This window comes from Dendropsophus ebraccatus, chromosome 7 (assembly GCF_027789765.1).
Source record: "Dendropsophus ebraccatus isolate aDenEbr1 chromosome 7, aDenEbr1.pat, whole genome shotgun sequence".
Lineage (NCBI taxonomy): Eukaryota > Metazoa > Chordata > Amphibia > Anura > Hylidae > Dendropsophus > Dendropsophus ebraccatus.
The window spans coordinates 138,026,767-138,047,757 of NC_091460.1; the positions used below are offsets into that span (position 1 = coordinate 138,026,767).

Consider the following 20,991-nt stretch of genomic DNA (forward strand, 5'->3'; position numbering starts at 1 on the left):
CATGGACAAGCCGATGGCGGTGGACGCCCTGTCACAGACATGGGGATGGGATCTAGCGTATGCCTTCCCGCCAATAGCCATTCTCCCAAGGGTGTTAAGGAAAATCAGACAGGATCAAGCGAGAGTCATTCTGATCGCCCCGTTTTGGCCGCGCAGGGCCTGGTTCTCAGCCCTCAGAGATTTGTCAATTGCGGATCCGTGGGTGCTGCCAGAACTACCAGACCTACTATCTCAGGGCCCGATTCTGCATCCACAAGCACAACATCTACACTTGACGGCTTGGCTCTTGAGAGGATGATTCTTAAGAGCAAGGGGTTATCAGATTCGGTAATTTCTACCTTGCAGCTGAGCAGAAAGCCGATTACCTGCAAGATTTATTTCAGAATCTGGAAAACTTTCTTTAATTTTGTGGGAACAAGACAGTTAGATTTTAGTAGTCCAAATATAGCGAAGATTCTTGATTTCTTACAGAAAGGGTTGGAGAAGGGGTTAAAACCAGCAACCCTGAAAGTACAGGTGTCTGCGCTAGGGGCATTGTATGATCAACAGCTAGCCAGACATCCTTGGATTATGCGTTTTTTTTAGAGCTTTAGTAAAAATATGTCCCAGGGTAGTGAATAAAACTCCTCCATGGGACCTAAATGTGGTCCTAAATGCCTTAATTAAAGGGCCCTTCGAGCCATTGACGAAAGCTTCCCTTAAGATTTTAACGTGGAAAACAGCCTTGCTTGTGGCAATTACTTCAGCCAGAAGGGTTTGTGAGTTAGTCCACCTGTCTAGTTCAGAACCTTACACAAGAATACTTTCAGATAGAATTATCTTTAAACCAGACCCCTCTTTTTTACCGAAGGTAGTCTCTAATTTCCACCAAACACAAGAAATAGTCCTCCCATCCTTCTGTGATAATCCCAGGAATGATAGGGAAAAAGAATTTCACTTGCTGGATGTAAGGAGGACAGTGATTAAGTACTTAGAAATAACAAAGCAGTTTAGAAAGACAAATTCCCTGTTTATACAGTTTGCGGGTCCTAATAAGGGTGATAAGGTGTCTAGGGGGACCCTAGCTAGGTGGATTAGGCAGGCTATATGTATGTGTTACTCGTCTTCTGGTCTGTCTCCTCCTCTCTCTGTAAAGGCCCACTCTACTCGGGCAGTGGCCACCTCCTGGGCCGAAAGGGGAGACGCCTCGCTAGATCAAATTTGCAAGGCGGCAGTATGGTCGTCACCACACACTTTTTTTCGTCACTATCGGTTAGATCTTTCTTCTGCCTCGGAGCTTGCTTTTGGGAGAAAGGTGTTACAAGCGGTGGTCCCTCCCTAAAATTCCATCTCTGGTATTCTCTCTGGTTGGTGCTGTCATGTCGAGGGGGAAAACGGAAATTACTTACGGTAATGATGTTTCCCGGAGTACATGACAGCACCATGGTATAACCCACCCTTTTCTTTTCTTTTCTTTTCTGTTCGGCTTCTGTTGGCACTAGGGTGTTCACAGGGTGTTAATGTCGGAATTGGTGATAGGGGTACGGTTATAAGAGGTTGTTGTAACTAATAATTCAGGCTCTCTTTGGTCTCGGAAATTCACTGAGGAGGAAGAGGAGGGCCTGCTCTTTTATCTCTTCAGGTTCCTGTCCCTGGGGAGGCGGGGTCCCTCTCTCTGGTTGGTGCTGTCATGTACTCCGGGAAACATCATTACCGTAAGTAATTTCCGTTTTTTACAGTAATGGCGGTCGGTGCCGTCCTCGGACAGCACCGACCGCCATTTTTTTCCGGGTCATCGGGTCACCGATGACCCGGAAAGGTTCCGATCGCCGCTATTGGCTGATCTGAATTGATCAGCCTATAGCAGCGATCGTAAGCACGGGGGGTGTTAACCACCCCCCGTGCCGAGAAGCTATGATGGCCTGCTATGATTTATAGCAGGCCATCTTCCCCGACCGCTGTGTGTGAACACGCAGCGATCGGGGAAACATCGGGCGTAAATTTACGCCCTGATGCGCTAAGTACCATGGCGCCAGGGCGTAAGTTTACGCCCGATGTCGTTAAGGGGTTAAAGGCCCAATTACACAAGATTGTCGGCTAATTGTTTCTGTTGTTTGTCTTTCAACATCTGCTACCTGCTATAGGCTGCCTGGACAATCAAGCGATCACCCGGGCAGCTCCCAGTTACAACTCCCCCCCCCGCATCTCTCACCTGTTCGCTTGCTTCTCGTTCCCCTCTCGCTGCCGACGCGAACGCTGACAGCGCACGTTTGCTCCTCTTCGACGCCCCATGTAATAGTCATAACGCTTTTATTTTTCCACCTACAAGGCAGTTTGGGGCCTCATTTTTTTTCCCCGCCATAAACTCAAGTTTTTATTATCATGTTGGTGTAAAAGAAAGTTTTAAATCCTTTTTTATATAATTTTTTTTCCTGATATATAATTTTATTAAAATCAGCAATCCTTGTATTCTCTTTTTCTTTTTTTCCCCCTCTTCTCATTTACGCTGTTCACCGTGCGGGAACAATATAGTTATATTTTATTAGATCAATTCTGCACAGTATGATACCAAATATGTTTTATTTATTTACATATTTTTAATTGTATGATGAAATGCTGATGATTTCAGCTTTTATTGGGGAAGGTTTAAAAAATATATATATCGTGAACTTTTTCTTTCACACCAGACCCCCTAGACTTATATATGCAATTATTAAGCCCCTATTACACGAGCGTTGTCGGGTGAGTCTGGGGGGGGGGAAGCTGCGGGGGGGCTGCCCAGGTGATCTCTAGATCGTCCGGGCAGCCCATAGCAGATAGCAGCGTTCTGCTGCTGCCGATCCTGTTTTTTTTTTTTTTTTTAAATACTTGTTTATGGTGCGTTCACACCTACAGGATCTGCAGCTGATTTTCTGCAGCAGATTTCATTTAAATAACTGAACACAGCATCAAATCTGCTGCAGATCTGCTGCAGATCCTGTAGGTGTGAACGCACCCTTAACAAGTATTTACAGCAAGCCACATGGACATAGACATAATAAACATCTCCAGACCATATTCTTTGTACGGGACACGTTTGTAAGCATGCTTGGTGACCTGTGCAGAGGATTTGCATTCTACAGGGGAGGAGTTGGCTTAGTTGTGAGCTTCCTCTATTGTCTATCTACTGTTGTCACCTTTTACTGTAATTCTGTACCGATCACTTTCCAGGAGCCTTCTCTTTATCATTACAGACCAAACAGGAAGTTGCAACTTAGTTTTAATCCTAGTGGCCAAAAGAATACTGCAAGATTTCAGGATTATTTATTAGTTAAAATGGAAAAATATATAAAAAACATCACCAAAAATTCAAAAATATTTTTTTAATACAAAAACTTGATTAAAACAAAAGGTCGTTTTCTGATTGCACATTCTCTTTAAGATCTAACGTGCATGTCTCAGTTTAGGTGTATATGACTATTGAAATGTTTGTCTTTTTAACTTACAGGTTTCCTGTTGTATCCCTGTACAAACCATGAAACGTACACGACTGCCGAGCAGCAGTGACGATTCCGATGACAATGCCAGTAAGTTGTCTGGAGAAAAATATTTAACCAGAAGGAGATTACAGTTTTTGATCAGCAGAATGTTTTATGGATATGGTAGAAAAAATATCCTTAAAGAAGAAGTCCGGCGAAAATATTTATTAAATTTATTGTATTGCCCCCCAAAAGTTAATTTAAATTACCAATATACACTTATTATGGGAAATGCACATAAAGGTTTTTTTTTCTGCACTTACTACTGCATCAAGGCTTCACTTCCTGGATAACATGGTGATGTCACTTCCTGGATAACATGGTGATGTCACTTCCTGGATAACATGGTGATGTCACTTCCTGGATAACATGGTGATGTCACGACCCGATTCCCAGAGCTGTGCGGGCTGTGGCTGCTGGAGAGGATGATGGCAGAGGGATGCTCAGTGCCCCTCCAGTGCCCTGTGTCCCTCAGTGTCCCCCTGCCATCATCCTCTCCAGCAGCCACAGCTGCACAGCTCTGGGAGTCGGGTCATGACATCACCATGTTATCCAGGAAGTGACATCACCATGTTATCCTGGAAGTGACATCACCATGTTATCCAGGAAGTGAAGCCTTGATGCAGTAGTAAGTGCAGGGAAAAAAGCACTTAATAAGCATTTCACGTGATAAGTGTATATTGGTGTATATTTGTATAACTTTTGAGGGGCAATACAATACTTTAATAAAATTTTTCACCGGACTTCTCCTTTAAAGGAGAACTGTCGGACCCAAAAAAAATCAATAAATGTGGTGCAAGCTATGTACACCAGTTTTGGTGTGCATATTATCTTTTTTTTTATTATATAACTAGAAAATGTACCCGGCGCTGCCCGGGTATAAAGTGTCAGTGTGTTAATTAGATTTGTTCTAAGGTGCCCAGGAGGCCAAGCTAAAGGCATTGTTTCATCTGAGTTAATCAGTGGAATTAGTGTATACCTGTAGTGCATAGTTGGAGGGGTTCTGTATACCCACAATGTATAGTTTTTAGGGGTCTCGCATATCTGTAGTGCATAGTTGGGGGGGCTGTAGACCTATAGTGTATAGTTGAGGGAGGTCCTGTATACCTGCAGTGTACAGTTGTTGAAGGTCCCGTATACCTGTACTGTATAGTTTGGGGGTCCTGTATACCTGTAGTATATAGTTGGTGCTGTATACCTGTAATGTATAGTTGGTGGAGGTCTTGTATACCTGTAGTTTATAGTTTAAGGGTCCTGGATACCTGTAGTGTATAATTGGTGGAGGTCTTGTATACCTGTAGTATATAGTTCGGGGGTCCTGTATAACTATAGTATAGAGTTGGTGGAGGTCCTGTATACCTGTAGTGTATAGTTTGGGGTCCTATATAACTGTAGTATATAGCTGGTGGAGTTCCTGTATACCTGTAGTATATTTGGGATCCTGTATACTTGTAGTATAGAGTTGGTAAAGGTGCTGTATACCTGTATTATAGAGTTGGTGTAGGTCCTGTATATCTGTAGTGTATGGTTTTGAGGTCCTGTATACCTGTAGTGTATAGTTTGGGGTCCTATATACCTGTAGTATATAGTTGGTGGATTTCCTGTATACCTGTAGTGTATAGTTTTGGGGTCCTGTATACCTGTAGTGTATAGTTTGGGGTCCTGTATATCTGTAGTATATAGTTGGTGGAGGTCCTGTATACCTGAAGTATATAGTTGGTGGTATATAGTTGGAGGTCCTGGTATATAGTTGGAGGTCCTGTATACCTGTAGTATATAGTTTTGGGGTCCTGTATACCTGTAGTGTAAAGTTTGGGGTCCTGTATACCTGTGGTATATAGTTTTGTGGAGGTCCCGTGCACTTGTAGTATATAGTTTTGGGGTCCTGTATACCTGTAGTGTCCTGTATACCTGCAGGGTTATATTTACCCGTATGGCAGTGTTATTCAGTCACAGTGTGTCGGTATTGGTCATGTCTGGTATGGGGGTGTTATCCAGTCACAGTATGGCGGTATTGGTCAGGTCTGGTGTGGCAGTGTTATCCAGTCACGGTATGGTGGTATTGGTCAGGTCTGGTATAGCGGTGTTATCCAGTCACAGTATGGCAGTATTGGTCAGGTCTGATATGATGGTGTTATCCAGTCACAGTATGGTGGTATTGGTCAGGACTGGTGTGGCGGTGTTACCCAGTCACAGTTTGCCGGTATTGGTCAGGTCTGGTATGGCAGTGTTATCCAGTCACAGTATGGCGGTATTGGTCAGGTCTGGTATGACAGTGTTATCCAGCACAGTATAGCGGTATTGGTCAGGTCTGGTGTGGCAGTGTTATCCATTCACAGTATGGCGGTATTGGTCAGGTCTTATATGACAGTGTTATCCAGTCACAGTATGGCGGTATTGGTCAGGTCTGGTATGACAGTGTTATCCAGTCACAGTATGGCGGTATTGGTCAGGTCTGGTGTGGCAGTGTTATCCAGTCACAGTATGGCGGTATTGGTCAGGTCTGGTGTAGCAGTGTTACCCAGTCACAGTTTGGTATACCTGTAGTGCCCTGTATATACATGTACTGTATGGATGGAGTAGGGGCTCCTGTATATACATGTACTGTATAGTTGGAGTAGGGGGTCCTGTATACATGTACTGTATAGTTGGAGTAGGGGGTCCTGTATACATGTACTGTATAGATGGAGTAGGGGGTCCTGTATGTACATGTACTGTATAGATGGAGTAGGGGCCCTGTATATACATGTACTGTATAGATGGAGTAGGGGGCCCTGTATATACATGTACTGTATAGATGGAGTAGGGGGTCCTGTATATACATGTACTGTATAGATGGAGTAGGGGGTCCTGTATATACATGTACTGTATAGATGGAGTAGGGGGCCCTGTATATATATGTACTGTATAGATGGAGTAGGGGGTCCTGTATATACATGTACTGTATAGATGGAGTAGGGGGTCCTGTATATACATGTACTGTATAGATGGAGTAGGGGGTCCTGTATATACATGTACTGTATAGATGGAGTAGGGGGCCCTGTATACATGTACTGTATAGATGGAGTAGGGGGTCCTGTATATACATGTACTGTATAGATGGAGTAGGGGGTCTACCAGTTATTACTGTGGATGTTGTGAGGCAGCTTCCCTAGCAACCATTGCTCCCTGTGAAAATGAAAGCAGTAATCCTATTGGTTGCTAAGGCTCCAACTGCCGTGTCTGCTGCAGCTAATTATATCACCTGTGTTTGCAGTGTGGAGATTTTCCCATTCATCTCTATGGGGCGCCTCTCTTTCCCCTCCCCCTCCCCTCCTGTACATCTGGCGGGGACGGGACCTTCGCAATAACCTTCCCGGGCACCCAATGTATCTGTGTGCCAAATTTGGGGTCAAACGGTTCAGGCGTTTGGAAGTCTATAGAGGACAGACGGACAGACAGACAGAAGGACAGACAGACAGACAGACAGACTTTGATTTTTATGATATAGATTTATAAAAATATCTATTATTTTATTTTCCTATAGTACAATTATTTACAGTCAGTTGTGTGGAGTGAGCAGTTTACTATGTCCTCGCCTCTTGCTATGTAATTGCATCTGATGGAGCGTCGTAGCACTGGATAAAGCGATGCTTTTCTAGGCTCCTGCTGCAGTTTGTGGAGGATTAGTGTTGCTTCATGTGAAGAAGAACAGAAAATTGCTTATTTTGGCAGTATGGGCCGTGTTCTTTGTTTGCTCACCTGTCATGGTTTGGCTGACATCCTGACAGTAGCATGTGGATAAGCACAGGTGTCCATCCGGCAGCTTCCAGCAATGTGTTGTGACGGCTCAGAAGTGGACAGTAGCTAATGGTGTCAAAGTTTGAGAAGTATTTTTACTCTAAAATAGATTTTATTTGTATTCCGTTTGAGACCTGCTGGCTTTCCTGTCGTCCATAATTTATTCCACCTAGAGATGTATAGCTGTAGTCTATAACTGGTTGTTAGCATTTCCATTCTCATGTTCAGCAGGATCTTCCCCTGTACACGCTGTACTCGGCAATATTTGGTGGTTCCCTAGACTTTGAATTAGAGCGGCAGTATGCATACAGCACTTAATTCGAACTGGAGACTTAGGACCTCCATGACTTAGGACTCCTGTAGTCAGACCTGCCACCTGTTCAGCATCTGTCACCTTTTCTGTGGGTAGGTTAATACTACTTAGAGGTATTCCAGGAAAAATTTACTTTTGGACAGGGGAAAAGTAAGAGATTACTGGGTGGGGGGTCTGACCTCTGTACCCTGCAATGATCAGCCGACATGGACAATGTCTGCTGATCGTTTTAATGCATGAACTGAAATCACGATCCACGTGTCTGTGTAATCTCCGTGTAATAGGAGCGGTGACAGCAGACCACCACTCTTGAGGTCCTATTAGACCGGCTGATGGGGTGCTTGTGCTCTGGGCCTATTACACAGCCCGATAATCGTTTTACAAGGGCTGCATGTACATCGTTACCAATGTCCTTGCAGCCCTTGCTTAAACTGCATACATTACCTATCCCTGGTCCTGGGCTCCTCTTGCAGTCCGCTACTCCCCGGTTCCCGCACGCCGCAGCTTCAGAGCGGCCTGACTTAGCTAACAGGCCACGGCGATCCCGGCCTGTGATTTGCTGAACGGCCTATCAGCTAACACAGGCCGCTCTGAAGCTGCAGCACGCGGGACCCGGGGATAAGCGGACCGCAAGAGGAGCCCAGGACCATGGATAGGTAATGTATTTACTTTGCAAATCATTAGCCGCCTGCCACGCACCGCTATTACACGTAGCTATGCGCGGTCGGTACCCGACAATTATAGGTCTAAACCTATATCATCGATCAGCTGATGATTGTTTTCATCGGCTGATCGTTGTGTTTATTACACGGAATGTTAATCGGCCGGATAGGTTTGATTCGGCTAATTATCATTCCGTGTAATAGGGCCCTTATCTATGGGACATTGGGCACCACCCCATGCATCACTACGTGTAATAGCGATACGCGGCTGGCAACTGACTATTCTGCAAAGTATACATTACCTATCCATGGTACAGGGCTCCTCCTGCGCTTCTTTCCGGGTCCCGTGCGCTGAAACTTTAGAGCGGCCTCTCAGAGCTGACAGGCTGCACAGCCAGTCACTGACTGGAACCGCTGCTGCCAGTGTTTGACTGAGCAGCTTGTCAGCTCTGAGAGGCCGCTCTGAAGCCGCAGCGCACGGGACCCGGAAAGAAGCGCAGGAGGAGCCCTGTACCATGGATAGGTAATGTATACTGTTTAGGCAAGGGCTGCAAGGACATCAGTAACGATGTCCGTGCAGCCCTTGCTAAATGATTATCTGGCTGTGTAATAGGCCCAGTAAACAGTATACAGTACAGTATTGCTTTATTTATATCCAGGTCACCACCGGTGTGGAGATCCTGAGGGCGCAGTCCATTTTTCAAATTGCCGCCCGGTTCCCACTAAAATTTTAAAAAATGGACCACGTCACTGGGATTTCCCCGCCAGCGCTGACCGGGTCATCTAAAAATGAGCCTTCATCGTATATTCGCTTTAAGATGCTCAGGAGCTGGCTGGTGACACTATTTATTATGGCTATCTCGTATTGCAGTAGTATCCTACTTATTGCTATGTATGTTGATTGGTCCATATGTGTAATATAATAGAGGTGGTTTGTTCATTGTAGGGGCAGGCCAGTTATAGCTATGTGCTTAGTACATACTTGTATATATAGTATACTTGAATATAGTATATTCACTAAGTTCTCACTAAACAGACTTGTTTACAGCTGTATTTCCCTACGCTGGAAACGCTGTCTGATCTGTGTAACAGGCTGTCACGTAGTGTCATTGAAACCATATGACTCAGATCATTTTCCACAAGGGGCCTTTAAAGCGTGCGGCATGTCATGAGCTCAGTTAGTGGTATTCCCTGTGTTTGATGCTGTGCGGATGGCAGAGATCTTTCATAGCGCGCTCGGAGGGTTTCACATGTAATGTCTTCAGTTATCTCAGAGCTTTGTTTCCCAATAATATGTGTGGGTGTGTGTCTAGTTAAGGAGAAACCATTAGGGTACGTTTAGATTGGCAATGTCACTGATTTATTTTATTATTTTTTTGCAGAAATGCTTAAAGGAAAAGTCCCACGGAGACTAAAAACGGCAGGCAGACGGGGGGGGGGGGAATAATAAACATGTAAGCGCACCCCTACTCTACCGCTGTTGTGCCGTTCCAGCGTCCCGATGCCGGATGATGTCTGCAGCTGGAGACCGGGTATGTCACATACCTGGCTCTTTCAGCAGCACCGGCGGGCTGAGTGACTGGCCACTCAGCCAGTCAGTGACTGGGAAGGTGTCCTGCCTCTCACCCCAGTCACTGATTGGCTGAGCGGGCAGTCACTCAGCCAGGGTTGTGACGTTGCAGCAAGCAGAGTTGTAGAACGCCGGCTGTGGTGAACGGTACCCAGGAGCAGCACTGCGAGGTTCAAGGAGGGGCGAGTTTACATGTTTATTATTCTCACCCCCCAGCCCCGACTTCTCCTTTAAAAAAAAAAAAAAAAAAAAGTCATCATGTGGATACGGCAGATCTCATTCATGTGCTGCTGACATTTTTCACTCAAATGATTTTTTTTTTTTGCATAATCTGCAGGGAGATTGTTAGTAGTAAATTCCCACATTTTGGTGATGGATTTGATATTTTTGGATTTGCTGCAGTAAAGTTTTGCAGCGATTCTCATCTATGTGATATTAGAGAAGGTGCCCATGAATGCAAATCCACAGCATGACACGGATCCCCTCCCCCATTTTATGGATACGGAAATGGATGCAAATACGGGTGATTTTCCAGGGATCACAGAGAAAAAAAATTGATTTTGTGGACCAGAAAAATCGCTGAAAGTGTTAATGAAGCCTAAGTCTGACAGACGGGTGGCTTTCTTCTATTTCTATTCATTTCTTTGTTTCTTGTTCTTTTGAGGAGCCTTACAGTCACTTCAGACATATGTCAATTTATATCCAATACTTTCAATTCTATTTTAATAGTTCTGTTTTGGTTACTGCCATAGGACTTGGATGGGGGAAAAAAATAGCTGCAGACTGCTTACATAATTTTCAATTATAATTAAAGGGCAGAAGCCAATATGGCCACTGTGGATTTACGTAACCTCTTTCTTTGTAAATGTCACCCACAGCGGTTATATGTAAGTGTGTAGGGAGGACATTAGATGTCACAGGCCCTGGTGCTGTTCTTACTATAAATCTAATGTGTCTTTCCTCATATGTTTTAAAGGGGTTGTCCAGCGAATTGTTTTTTCTTTCAAATCAACTGGTTTCAGAAAATTATATAGATTTGTAATTTACTACTATTTAAAAATCTTTAGTCTTCCAGTACTTGTCAGCTGCTGTATGTCCTGCAGGAAGTGGTGGATTTTCTCTAGTCTGACACATTGCTCTCTGCTGCCACCTCTGTCCAAGACAGGACCTGTCCAAAGCAGAAGAGGTTTTCTGTGGGGATTTGCTCCTGCTCTGGAAAGTTCCTGACATGGACAGAAGTGGCAGTAGAGAGTTCTGTGTCAGACTGAAAAGAATACACCACTTCCTGCAGAACATACAGCAGCTGATTAGTAGTGGGAAGACTTAAGATTTTTAAATAGAAGTAATTTACACATCTATATAACGTTCTGAAACCAGTTGATTTGAAAGAAATATTTTTACTGGAGTATCCCTTTAAGGCTGGGTTCACACTGCGTTTTTGCAATCAGTTTTTTACAAAAAAAAAAACAAAAAAAAACGGATGAAAAAAACGGATGCATTTGTGTGCATCCGTTTTGATCCGTTTTTCTTCCATTGTAAAAAAAACAAAAAAAAAAACAGATCAAAACGGATCCGTTTTTTTAGACCGACACAAAAACGTAGCTGACATGTTTTGATCTGGTTTTTTTTTTTTTTTGTTTGTTTTTTTTACAATGGAAGTCAACGGAATGCACACAAATGCATCCGTTTTTTTTTTCATCAGTTTTTCATCCGTTTTTTTGAAGAGAAAAAAAACTGATTGCAAAAACGCAGTGTGAACCCAGCCTAAGCAGCTTGACTTATGTGTACCCAGCATGACTCCATCTTTGCAGAGCACTGCGCTGGTCGCCTTTACCGGTGTTAGGAATGGAGCGAAGCTCATATTTCCGTTCTGCTGGAGATGCCGGCCTTGCAGCCACTATAATCCCGTATTCTGTGGGACATGTTTACTGGGATAAGCAGCCGCACAAAGAATGTCTTAAAGAATGTCTAGAAAAGTGCCCACAGATGTCTAGAAAGCCGGCCGTGCTGACAGGAGACGCGGCTTCCCACAAGCCATCATCTGGATGTGTAACCAGTTGCCGGTGGTTCACAGTAGCTGTGGAATGACAGTGCATTACATTGAACCCTAAGGCACCAGTCTCTCATGTTTGCAGAGTTTTGGGCACCTGTGACAGCTCTGACGGATCTCTATTGAGATAGATCCTAACAAATGTCATCAGATCCCAGAGCCGTACACTCTGCTCACACTCAAACCGTTTTGTCGGATTACGGGCTCCAGACTTCGCCACTCTCCTTATAAATTAAGAACTGGAAGGCGTGCACGCTTACAGCCTGACGCTTCTAGGTCAGTGGGATCCAGCAGGTTTTAAAATAGATCTGTCAGAGCTGTTATTGTCCTCTCTCCGATGTGACAGCTGTCAGCGCTTTGTTTGCTTAAAGGGGTATTCCCATCCCGGCTAACAAAGTCAAACACGTTGGGCTTGTTGAGAACCTAAATACTTTTACAAACGCATTTATTCTTTTGATATAGCTGATCTTTCTCTCCTGTTGTTGACGGCTTGTCGTTCAGGTTACCGACCACCTCTCGGCTATAGTATACGTATTCATATATTATACAGTGTATATATAGTAGTGATCTTTAATCTAGACTACGAGCTGTCAAAAATTGTAGGAAAAGAGCGACGGATCAGGAGAAGGAAAATGTTGAAAAAATGTTTAGATTGACCCTGGACTACAATTTTAGATGCTGTGAGAATACCCCTCTAAGGGCCCTATGACATGGAGTAATAGGCCGAATGAGGCCGATTCGGCCAATTATTGCTCTTTTATTATGGAGCGATCAGCCAATGAAATGATCATTGGCTGATCGTTTCTTTAGGTCCAGACCTAAAATTGTCAGGCGTGCATCATTACGTGCAATAGCTTGGTGTAATAGCGATGCATGGCCGACAGCTGTTGATTATAGTATAAAATAATAAAGTATAAACTCGTTTCCTGGTGTCATCTGAGGCCTTCCCCGGTCTCTGCAGCTCTGCCTTCTGTTTCGGTGTCTAAACTGACTAGTGATTGGCTGAACGGCCGCAACCTGTCAGTTTAGGGACCAGAACAGAAGGCAGAGATGCATACCCCGAAGGCATGCTTTATGGGCTATAAGGCCGGTTTATAAGTGAAGCCTCACCAGTTGTTAGTCCCTGGCGGATCCTCATCTGACCATGAGTTCTCAGTGTTGCGGCACCCCATGGGAAATGTAGCATACACATAGCGGTCATTATTATATATAGCTTGCTAGATACTATATGGACTGGCTTGGCCAGAAGTTGTTAATGGGCAAGCATGTTGATTTTGCAGGTATTTCTGCAGCCTAATCTGCAGCATGCGATTATACCCTAAGGCCTTATTCACACTTAATTGCAGAATTGATTTTTTATTTATTTATTTTTTGTGCAGATCCGCAATTAAATTGGTTTGCGGATGCACTATAGACAAATTTTATACGGTCTTGAAAAATTACTGAAGGTGTGAATGAGTCCTTAGAGTAGTATTTTAATACTGTGTTTCTGCTTTTACTTGGAATGTGACATTCAGTGAATGTAAAGGTTATGTTTTTACGTGAAATGCAACCTACTGTATTTAGTTCTAATAGCAATAAGATGTGAGGTAGTGATATATTCTGCACTGCTTGACGATAATGGAAGAAACAAACACTGCAGCTACATTATCAGAACTATTATTTTATGTGTCGCTGTATGAATTGACATGTTGGTGTGTGATTTGTATTACTTTATAATTTGCTTGTTGTCTTATAGGCCTGTCTACATCTTGGTCTCAGCAGACAAGGTCACGGCATGGCAGACTCTCAAGACATGAAGATCGGAAACCCTCTGAGGTATCTTATGGGTGGATTTAGCCAGTGTATTACAGCTGCTGTTACTTATGTTATTTGTATTGAGATATACAAACACATTCCCACATATGTAATCCTTAAAGTGATACTGTAACTGCCCCTTTACTCTCACTTCATTTAATGGGTGGACAGTGTCACCTAGGCGGGGCTTAGCAGCAGTTGGGTCCCATCTCCCTGCTTGGGGAGGGCCCAGCTGCCGTGAAGCTCCGCCTAGTTGACACTATCCACTGATGAAAGGAAGCAATTTTAGAGCAGAAAGAAGACACAGACAAGTGTTATACGGGTATATACTGTGCTGTATAATGTGCAACATCTAAGCTTGTGGAGTATCACAGTATCACTTTATTGGGGCTGAAACTCTGCTCCCAGTTCTTGACTTACAGCAACACGATGTAGCTGGGGTTATCCGCTATGTTGCGCACCTATTGGTAACCACATGGGGGTACCGCAATTTGGGAACTCAGTCTTAGGCCACAATTAAAAAATTTGTCAGATAAATCTGTGTAAATGCACCCTTAGGCCGCATTCACACCTTCCGGAACACGGACGTGGAATGCCTGGGCAGCGTCTGTGATAAGATGCTGGGAGCGGGGAAACTGCAAGCATACGCGCCTTGCTGTAAGGAATCAGCTGCGAGCATATCTGTACAGTTCCTCCGCTCCCAGTATCTTATCACAGATGCTGCGCGTAGGGGGGTAGTCCGATACAGGTGTATGAATGTGGCCCAAGGGTGCATTTACACAGAGATTTGTCTGACAGATTATTAAAGCCAAAGCCAGGAACAGACTATAAACACTGAACAGGTCATAAAGGAACGACTGAGATTTCTCCACTTTTTAAAATCCATTCCTGGCTTTGGCTTCAAAAATCTGTCAGATCTCTCCGTGTAAAGGCATTACTTGCACAATGTGGTACTATACTAAAAATACCCACCACCTGCGGTTCCCATACACCTTTACTTAGTTCTGCCCTACAGTTTTTTAAAAATATTTGATATATTCTGTATTATTCCAGCAAAATGGGTCAGTATGAGATGATATAAAAGACATTTAGGAATTATAGAATGTATTAAGATTCTATGATTGATCTCTGGATATGAGGAAAACCTGACCTCCATGTTGTTTATCAGACACCCCCTTAAAGGAGAAGTCCGGTGAACATTTTTATTACCCTTTAACGACCGCGGGCGTATATTTATTCCCTGCGGCCGCCTCAGGGAGTTCAGAGCGGGGCCGCGTGGCGACCCCGCTCTGAACCACCGTGGTCCTGGGTGCGGCATGTAGCCTGGGACCGTGGCAATTAGCGGGCACGATCCGATCGCCGTGCCCGCTAATTAAGGATTCAGATGCAGCTGTCAAAGTTGACAGCTGCATCTGAATCCTTTATGCAGCCGATTCCCTGGTGTCTAGTTCGGTGGATCGCTTCTCCGGGACGTTGTCCCGAAGGAGCGATCCACACATCCTTTACTGGCCGGGGTCAGCGCCGTAATGGTGCTGATCCCGGCTTGGCACTGGATTGCTTCTGGCTGCAGCAGCCGGAAGCAATTCAGTGCCTATCACTCTACATCTACAGCATAGATCTCAATGAGAGATTAGTGTGCATATACTAGAAGTCCCCCAGGGGGAATAACCCTAACCCCAGGGGGGCTTCTAGTATATGTGTGAAAAAAAAAAGTGTCATTATTGATAAATAGCCCCCTCCCGTAATAAAAGTTTGAATTACCCCCCTTTTCCTATGTTATAAATAAAAATAAATGAACATGTTTGATATCGCCGTGTGCGTAATCGCCCTAACTATTAATTTATCACATTCCCGATCTCGCACGGTAAACTGCGTAAGCGTAAAAAAATCCCAAAGTGGAAAATTGCGCATTTTTGGCCACATGAAATCCAGAAAAATTGTAATAAAAAGCAATCAAAAAGTCGCATATGCGCAATCAAGGTACCGATAGAAAGTACACATCATGGTACAAAAAAATGACACCTCACACAGCCCCATAGACCAAAGGATAAAAGCGCTATAAGCCTGGGAATAGAGCAATTTGAACAATGATTAGAATTTTTAACAAGCCATCAGATACAATGAAAGTTATACATGTTACATATCGTTGTAATCGTAACAACTTGAGGAACATATGTAACAAGCCAGTTTTACCCCAGGGCGAACGGCGTAAAAACAGATACCCCCAAATAACAAAATGCATTTTTGTTCAATTTCACCACACATTTATTTTTTTTCTTGGTTTCGCAGTGTACTTTATGAAAAAATTCAGCCTGTCATTGCAAAGTACAATTAGTGGTGTAAAAAATAAGGGCTCATGTGGGTTTCTAGGTGAAAAATGCAAGTGCAATGGGCTTTTAAGCACAAGGAGGAAAAAAACAGAAGAGCAAAAATCGAAATTGGCCCGATCTTTAAGGGGTTAAAGTATTGTATTGCCCCCCAAAAGTTATACAAATCACCAATATACACTTATTACGGGAAATGCTTTTTTTCCATGCACTTACTAGTGCATCAACGCTTTACTTCCTGGATAACGTGGTGATGTCACTTCCTTGATAAAATGGTGATGTCACGACTTGACTCCCAGAGCTGTGCGGGCTGTGGCTGCTGGAGAAGATGATAGCAGGGGGATGCTCAGTGTCCCTCCAGTGCCCTGTGTCCCTCATTGTCCCTCTGCCATCATCCTCTCCAACAGCCACAGCCCGCACAGCTCTGGGAGTCAAGTCGTGACATCACCATGTAATCCAGGAAGTGACATCCCCATGTTAATCCAGGAAGTGACATCACCATGTTAATCCAGGAAGTGACATCACCATGTTAATCCAGGAAGTGACATCACCATGTTAATCCAGGAAGTGACATCACCATGTTAATCCAGGAAGTGACATCACCATGTTAATCCAGGAAGTGACATCACCATGTTAATCCAGGAAGTGACATCACCATGTTAATCCAGGAAGTGACATCACCATGTTAATCCAGGAAGTGACATCACCATGTTAATCCAGGAAGTGAAGTCTTGATGCAGTAGTAAGTGCTGGGAAAAAAGCACTTTATAAGCATTTCCCGTAATAAGTGTATATTGGTAATTTGTGTAACTTTTGGGGGGCAATACAATACTTTAATAAGAATTTTTGTCGGACTTCTCCTTCAAAGAGAAACTAAGAGCTATCTGTTCCTGCACTGTTAGGGTAAACTCCACTCAGGAGCACCCTTGAGAGCATTGCCGTGTCATCCGGTTCGCGCCCTCCATTGATTATTATTAGAACGGGCGGGCTGTATGATGCAGTAGTGCTCCTAAGGGTGCTCCAGAGTGGAGCTATAGGGAGCTGTCAGCAGGTTGGATTAGTCTAACCTGCTGATAGTTCTTCTTAAAATTTCATCTTGGGGAGTGAGTAACCATGTAATGATATATCTATATGGACCGTATCCTTCTTGCTGTATTTGTGATTGATTAATGGTATATAGGATTTTTTTTATTTAATTTTTTTTTTTTCAGTTGTACTGTTTTTGTCTATGAAGATAATGTTATTAATTGTCCTATTTCCGTGACTCCATTATCTTTACTTTCTCATTTAATTTCACAATGTTCTCTCTGGTGTCTAGCGATACAGCTGACTGGCTGTGTCATATTTAATCCCATGCTGCTATTATTTGGCCCAGTGGGATAGTCCTTTTACAGTTAATGTCCACCCTGGTGATCATCTTGGTCCTGCCAGCATTGTAATGGAATGCATTAAAATGTTAATCGCTCCATGCTGTCATGCAGGTGTTCCGAACAGACCTGATCACGGCCATGAAACTGCACGACTCCTACCAGCTGAACCCAGAGGACTATTATGTGCTGGCTGATCCGTGGCGGCAGGATTGGGAAAAGGGGGTGCAAGTGCCTGTGAACTCAGAATTTATCCCAGAGCCTGTTGCCAGGTAAGAAAAATGGCCCTTGTTTTGTAACCAGGCACAGCGGCAGATTATAAACACGGGAAATCGCCATATGCTGCAGACATTTATTTTGCATGGTGAAGCAGAAAGACATAAATCCTGTTGCTCATTGATCCTCTATAAATGCTGGCTGTAGTCTGCTGTAATAGTGAGGCCCAGTATTATCCGGCCCTGTCTATAACACAACTGTAATGTCAGCGCTAACTGTTGGGTAACATGTTTCAGCTTTAGTGCATCGGGCCTAGAATTATTTGACTTAAAGGAGAACTCCGGTGAAAATTTTTATTAAAGAATTGTATTGCCCCCCAAAAGTTATACAAATCACCAATATACACTTATTACAGGAAATGCTTATAAAGTGCTTTTTTCCCTGCACTTACTACTGCATCAAGGCTTCACTTCCTGGATAACATGGTGATGTCACGACCCAACTCCCAGAGCTGTGCAGGCTGTGGCTGCTGAAGAGGATGATGGCAGGGGGACACTGATTGACACAGGGCTCTGAAGGGACACTGAGCATCCCTCTACCATCATCCTCTCCAGCAGCCACAGCCCGCACAGCTCTGGGAATCGGGTCATGACATCAGCTTGTTATCCAGGAAGTGACATCACCAGGATGTTATCCAGGCAGTGACATCACCAGGATGTTATCCAGGCAGTGACATCACCAGGATGTTATCCAGGCAGTGACATCACCAGGATGTTATCCAGGCAGTGACATCACCAGGATGTTATCCAGGAAATGAAGCCTTGATGCAGTAGTAAGTGCAGGGAAAAAGCACTTATAAGCATTTCCCGTAATAAGTGTATATTGGTCATTTGTATTACTCTCAGGGGGGGCAATACAATACTTGAATGAAATTTTTTTTACTGGACTTTTCCTTTAATGTATTCATGTAGGGGGAAGGGTGTAGGTAAATATTTTATTAGGAATCCAGGTGTTTCACAACTATAATCCCCATCAAGCCTGGACAGCCAAAGTTTTGGCTGTCCAGGCATCGTGGAAATTGTACTTTTGCAACAGCTTGCAGAGACACTAGTTTGACACCTCTAATGTAGAGTATGGGCACTTGCTTACAGAGCCTATTACACGGCTCAACTATTGTGCGACACCTGGGCTGCATGGACATCGTCCAGTATAGCCAATCGCTGACCAAGATGGGACAGCACAGCAGCCAGTGATTGGCTGAGCGGCCTGTCACTTCAGAGACTGAGACTTCCGGTTAGCTGGTAAGAAGCAAGAGGACACCTGGGAGTGTGGACAGGTATGTACATATGTTTATTATTTACTATGTACTTTCATCGGCCGCCGACCGCACACCTCCCGTCACAAGGAGCGATGCGCAGTAATCAGATTATTTTTCATCGTGTTGAAAGGCTACGATCAGCTGTTGATTGGCTCCTCAGCTGATCACTATCTTTATTACACAGGGCAATATCTGCCTGATTGGACAGGTAATAACCCTGAGTAACAGGGCTAGGGCCACACTCTGTTTTTGCTGTCAGTTTAATGTATCCGTTTTAAAGAAAAAAAAATTAATGCACAAAACATATGGTATGCTACTGTAAATGCTTGAGATTTTCTCCTTGGATTCTTTGCATCCTGACTCCATCACTTAAACCATCTGGCAGTATATGACTAGATTTTATTATATCTTTTGCAGAGACTACCTTCTCTGGTTGGTTGTTAAAGGAGGTACCCAAGCTTAGAAAAACATGGCCACTTCCCCACCTTAAGGCAACTCTGTACTCACAATCTGCCCCCCCCCCCCCAATTGCTTGTACCGTGGGATAGCTGCTTTTAATACAAGATCTGTCCTGGGGCCCTTTCGGCAGATGATGAAGTTATTTACAAAAAAAAAAAAAACTTTTAAACTTGCAGCCCTGTGCCAAATTGGTGTGGCCTAGAATGTCTGTGCCCTAGGCCTGCACTGCCTTTCTTTCCCTAGAAGGATTTCTCCTATTCATCACTTGTCTGAACACTGCACATGTGCTGGATCGTTAAGGCCCCTGTGCAGATAGGAGAAATCCTGCCCAGGGGCATTCCCAATGGTTAAGAGGGCGGGGAGAAGTGACGGAGAGGCGGTGCAAGCCTAATGCACAGACACTCTAGGCCACGCCAATTTGACACAGGGCTGCAAGTATAAAAGTCGTTTTTTAGGACAATAACTGCATCACCTGCCGAACGGACCCCAGGACAGAGCTTGGATTAAACGCAGCTATCCGAAGGTACAAGTGGTTTGTGGGGGGGGGGGGGGCAGATTGTGAGTACAGAGTCGCTGTACTTAGTAACAAAAATTCCTTGGATTATTGACACTACAACCAACAAAAGAATTTGTGAATTACCAAGAGCCTAGCCAGCTGTGTGTGGCAGACCAAGATGGAAAGTTGCAGAGTGGGATAGGTTGGGATAGGTTGGGACTACAGAAATTGCACAGAATTTCAAGCGGACTCTGTTTGAAATTCCGCACCAATTCCGTAGTGTGAACAGAGCCTTAGAGCTATGCGTTTCCTCCCCTTTCTTATCGCTGTGTAACTGTAGTTTTTCCATCCTGTAATACAGGAAGGCCATTTGGAAGCCATAATAATGTGTATATTATAAAGTGTCCACACGTTTGGTCCCCCCCTCAACTACTTTATACCACCTTGTAGCGGATGTGAAGTACTTTTTCTGGTATCTTTATTCACACTGGTGATGCTTTTTTGAGGGCAAAAATCATACTTTAGTGCAGCTGCAGCCATGTCAAAGAGGCGTTGCCTAGAGCAGTGATTTTTCAACCTTTTTTGAGCCGCGGCACACTTTTTATACTTAAAAAATCCCGGGGCACACCACCAACCAAAATGGCACAAAATGACACTAAAACAGTACATATTATACATATAGTTAATGATATAGATTCTAAATGTATTTATACTCACTCAGTGTGAAACCTGGGCCAGTTTTCTTCTCCCCCCCTGTGCTTCTCTCCACCATACTTCTCCCCCCTACTTCTCTCCTGTGCTTCTCTCCACCATACTTCTCCCTCCTGCTTCTCTCCTGTGCTTCTCTCTCCCATGCTTCTCTCCTGTGCTTCTCTTCACCATGCTTCTCTCCCCCCTACTTCTCTCCACCATACTTCTCCCCCCTACTTCTCTACTGTGCTTCTCTCCACCATACTTCTCCCCCATGCTTCTCTCCCCCATACTTCTCTCCCCCTGCTTCTCTCCACCATACTTCTCCCCCCTACTTCTCTCCTGTGCTTCTCTCCACCATACTTCTCCCCCCTGCCTCTCCCCCCTGCTTCTCTCCTGTGCTTCTCTCCCCCCTGCTTCTCTCCTGTGCTTCTCTCCTGTGCTTTTCT

General features: G+C 44.2%; 1 protein-coding gene across 7 annotated transcripts in view; it reads left to right on the top strand.

Moving 5' to 3' along the window:
- Positions 1-20,991, top strand: part of JADE1 (jade family PHD finger 1) — a 79,034-nt gene that overhangs the window by 27,073 nt on the left and 30,970 nt on the right. For all 7 annotated transcript variants that reach the window (XM_069978595.1, XM_069978594.1, XM_069978599.1 and 4 more), the window contains 3 exons: positions 3,467-3,545; positions 13,611-13,690; positions 17,478-17,635. In XM_069978595.1, coding sequence (XP_069834696.1) covers positions 3,494-3,545; positions 13,611-13,690; positions 17,478-17,635 — 290 coding nt within the window. In that variant the 5' untranslated portion in view covers positions 3,467-3,493. The remainder of the gene's footprint in view (positions 1-3,466; positions 3,546-13,610; positions 13,691-17,477; positions 17,636-20,991) is intronic.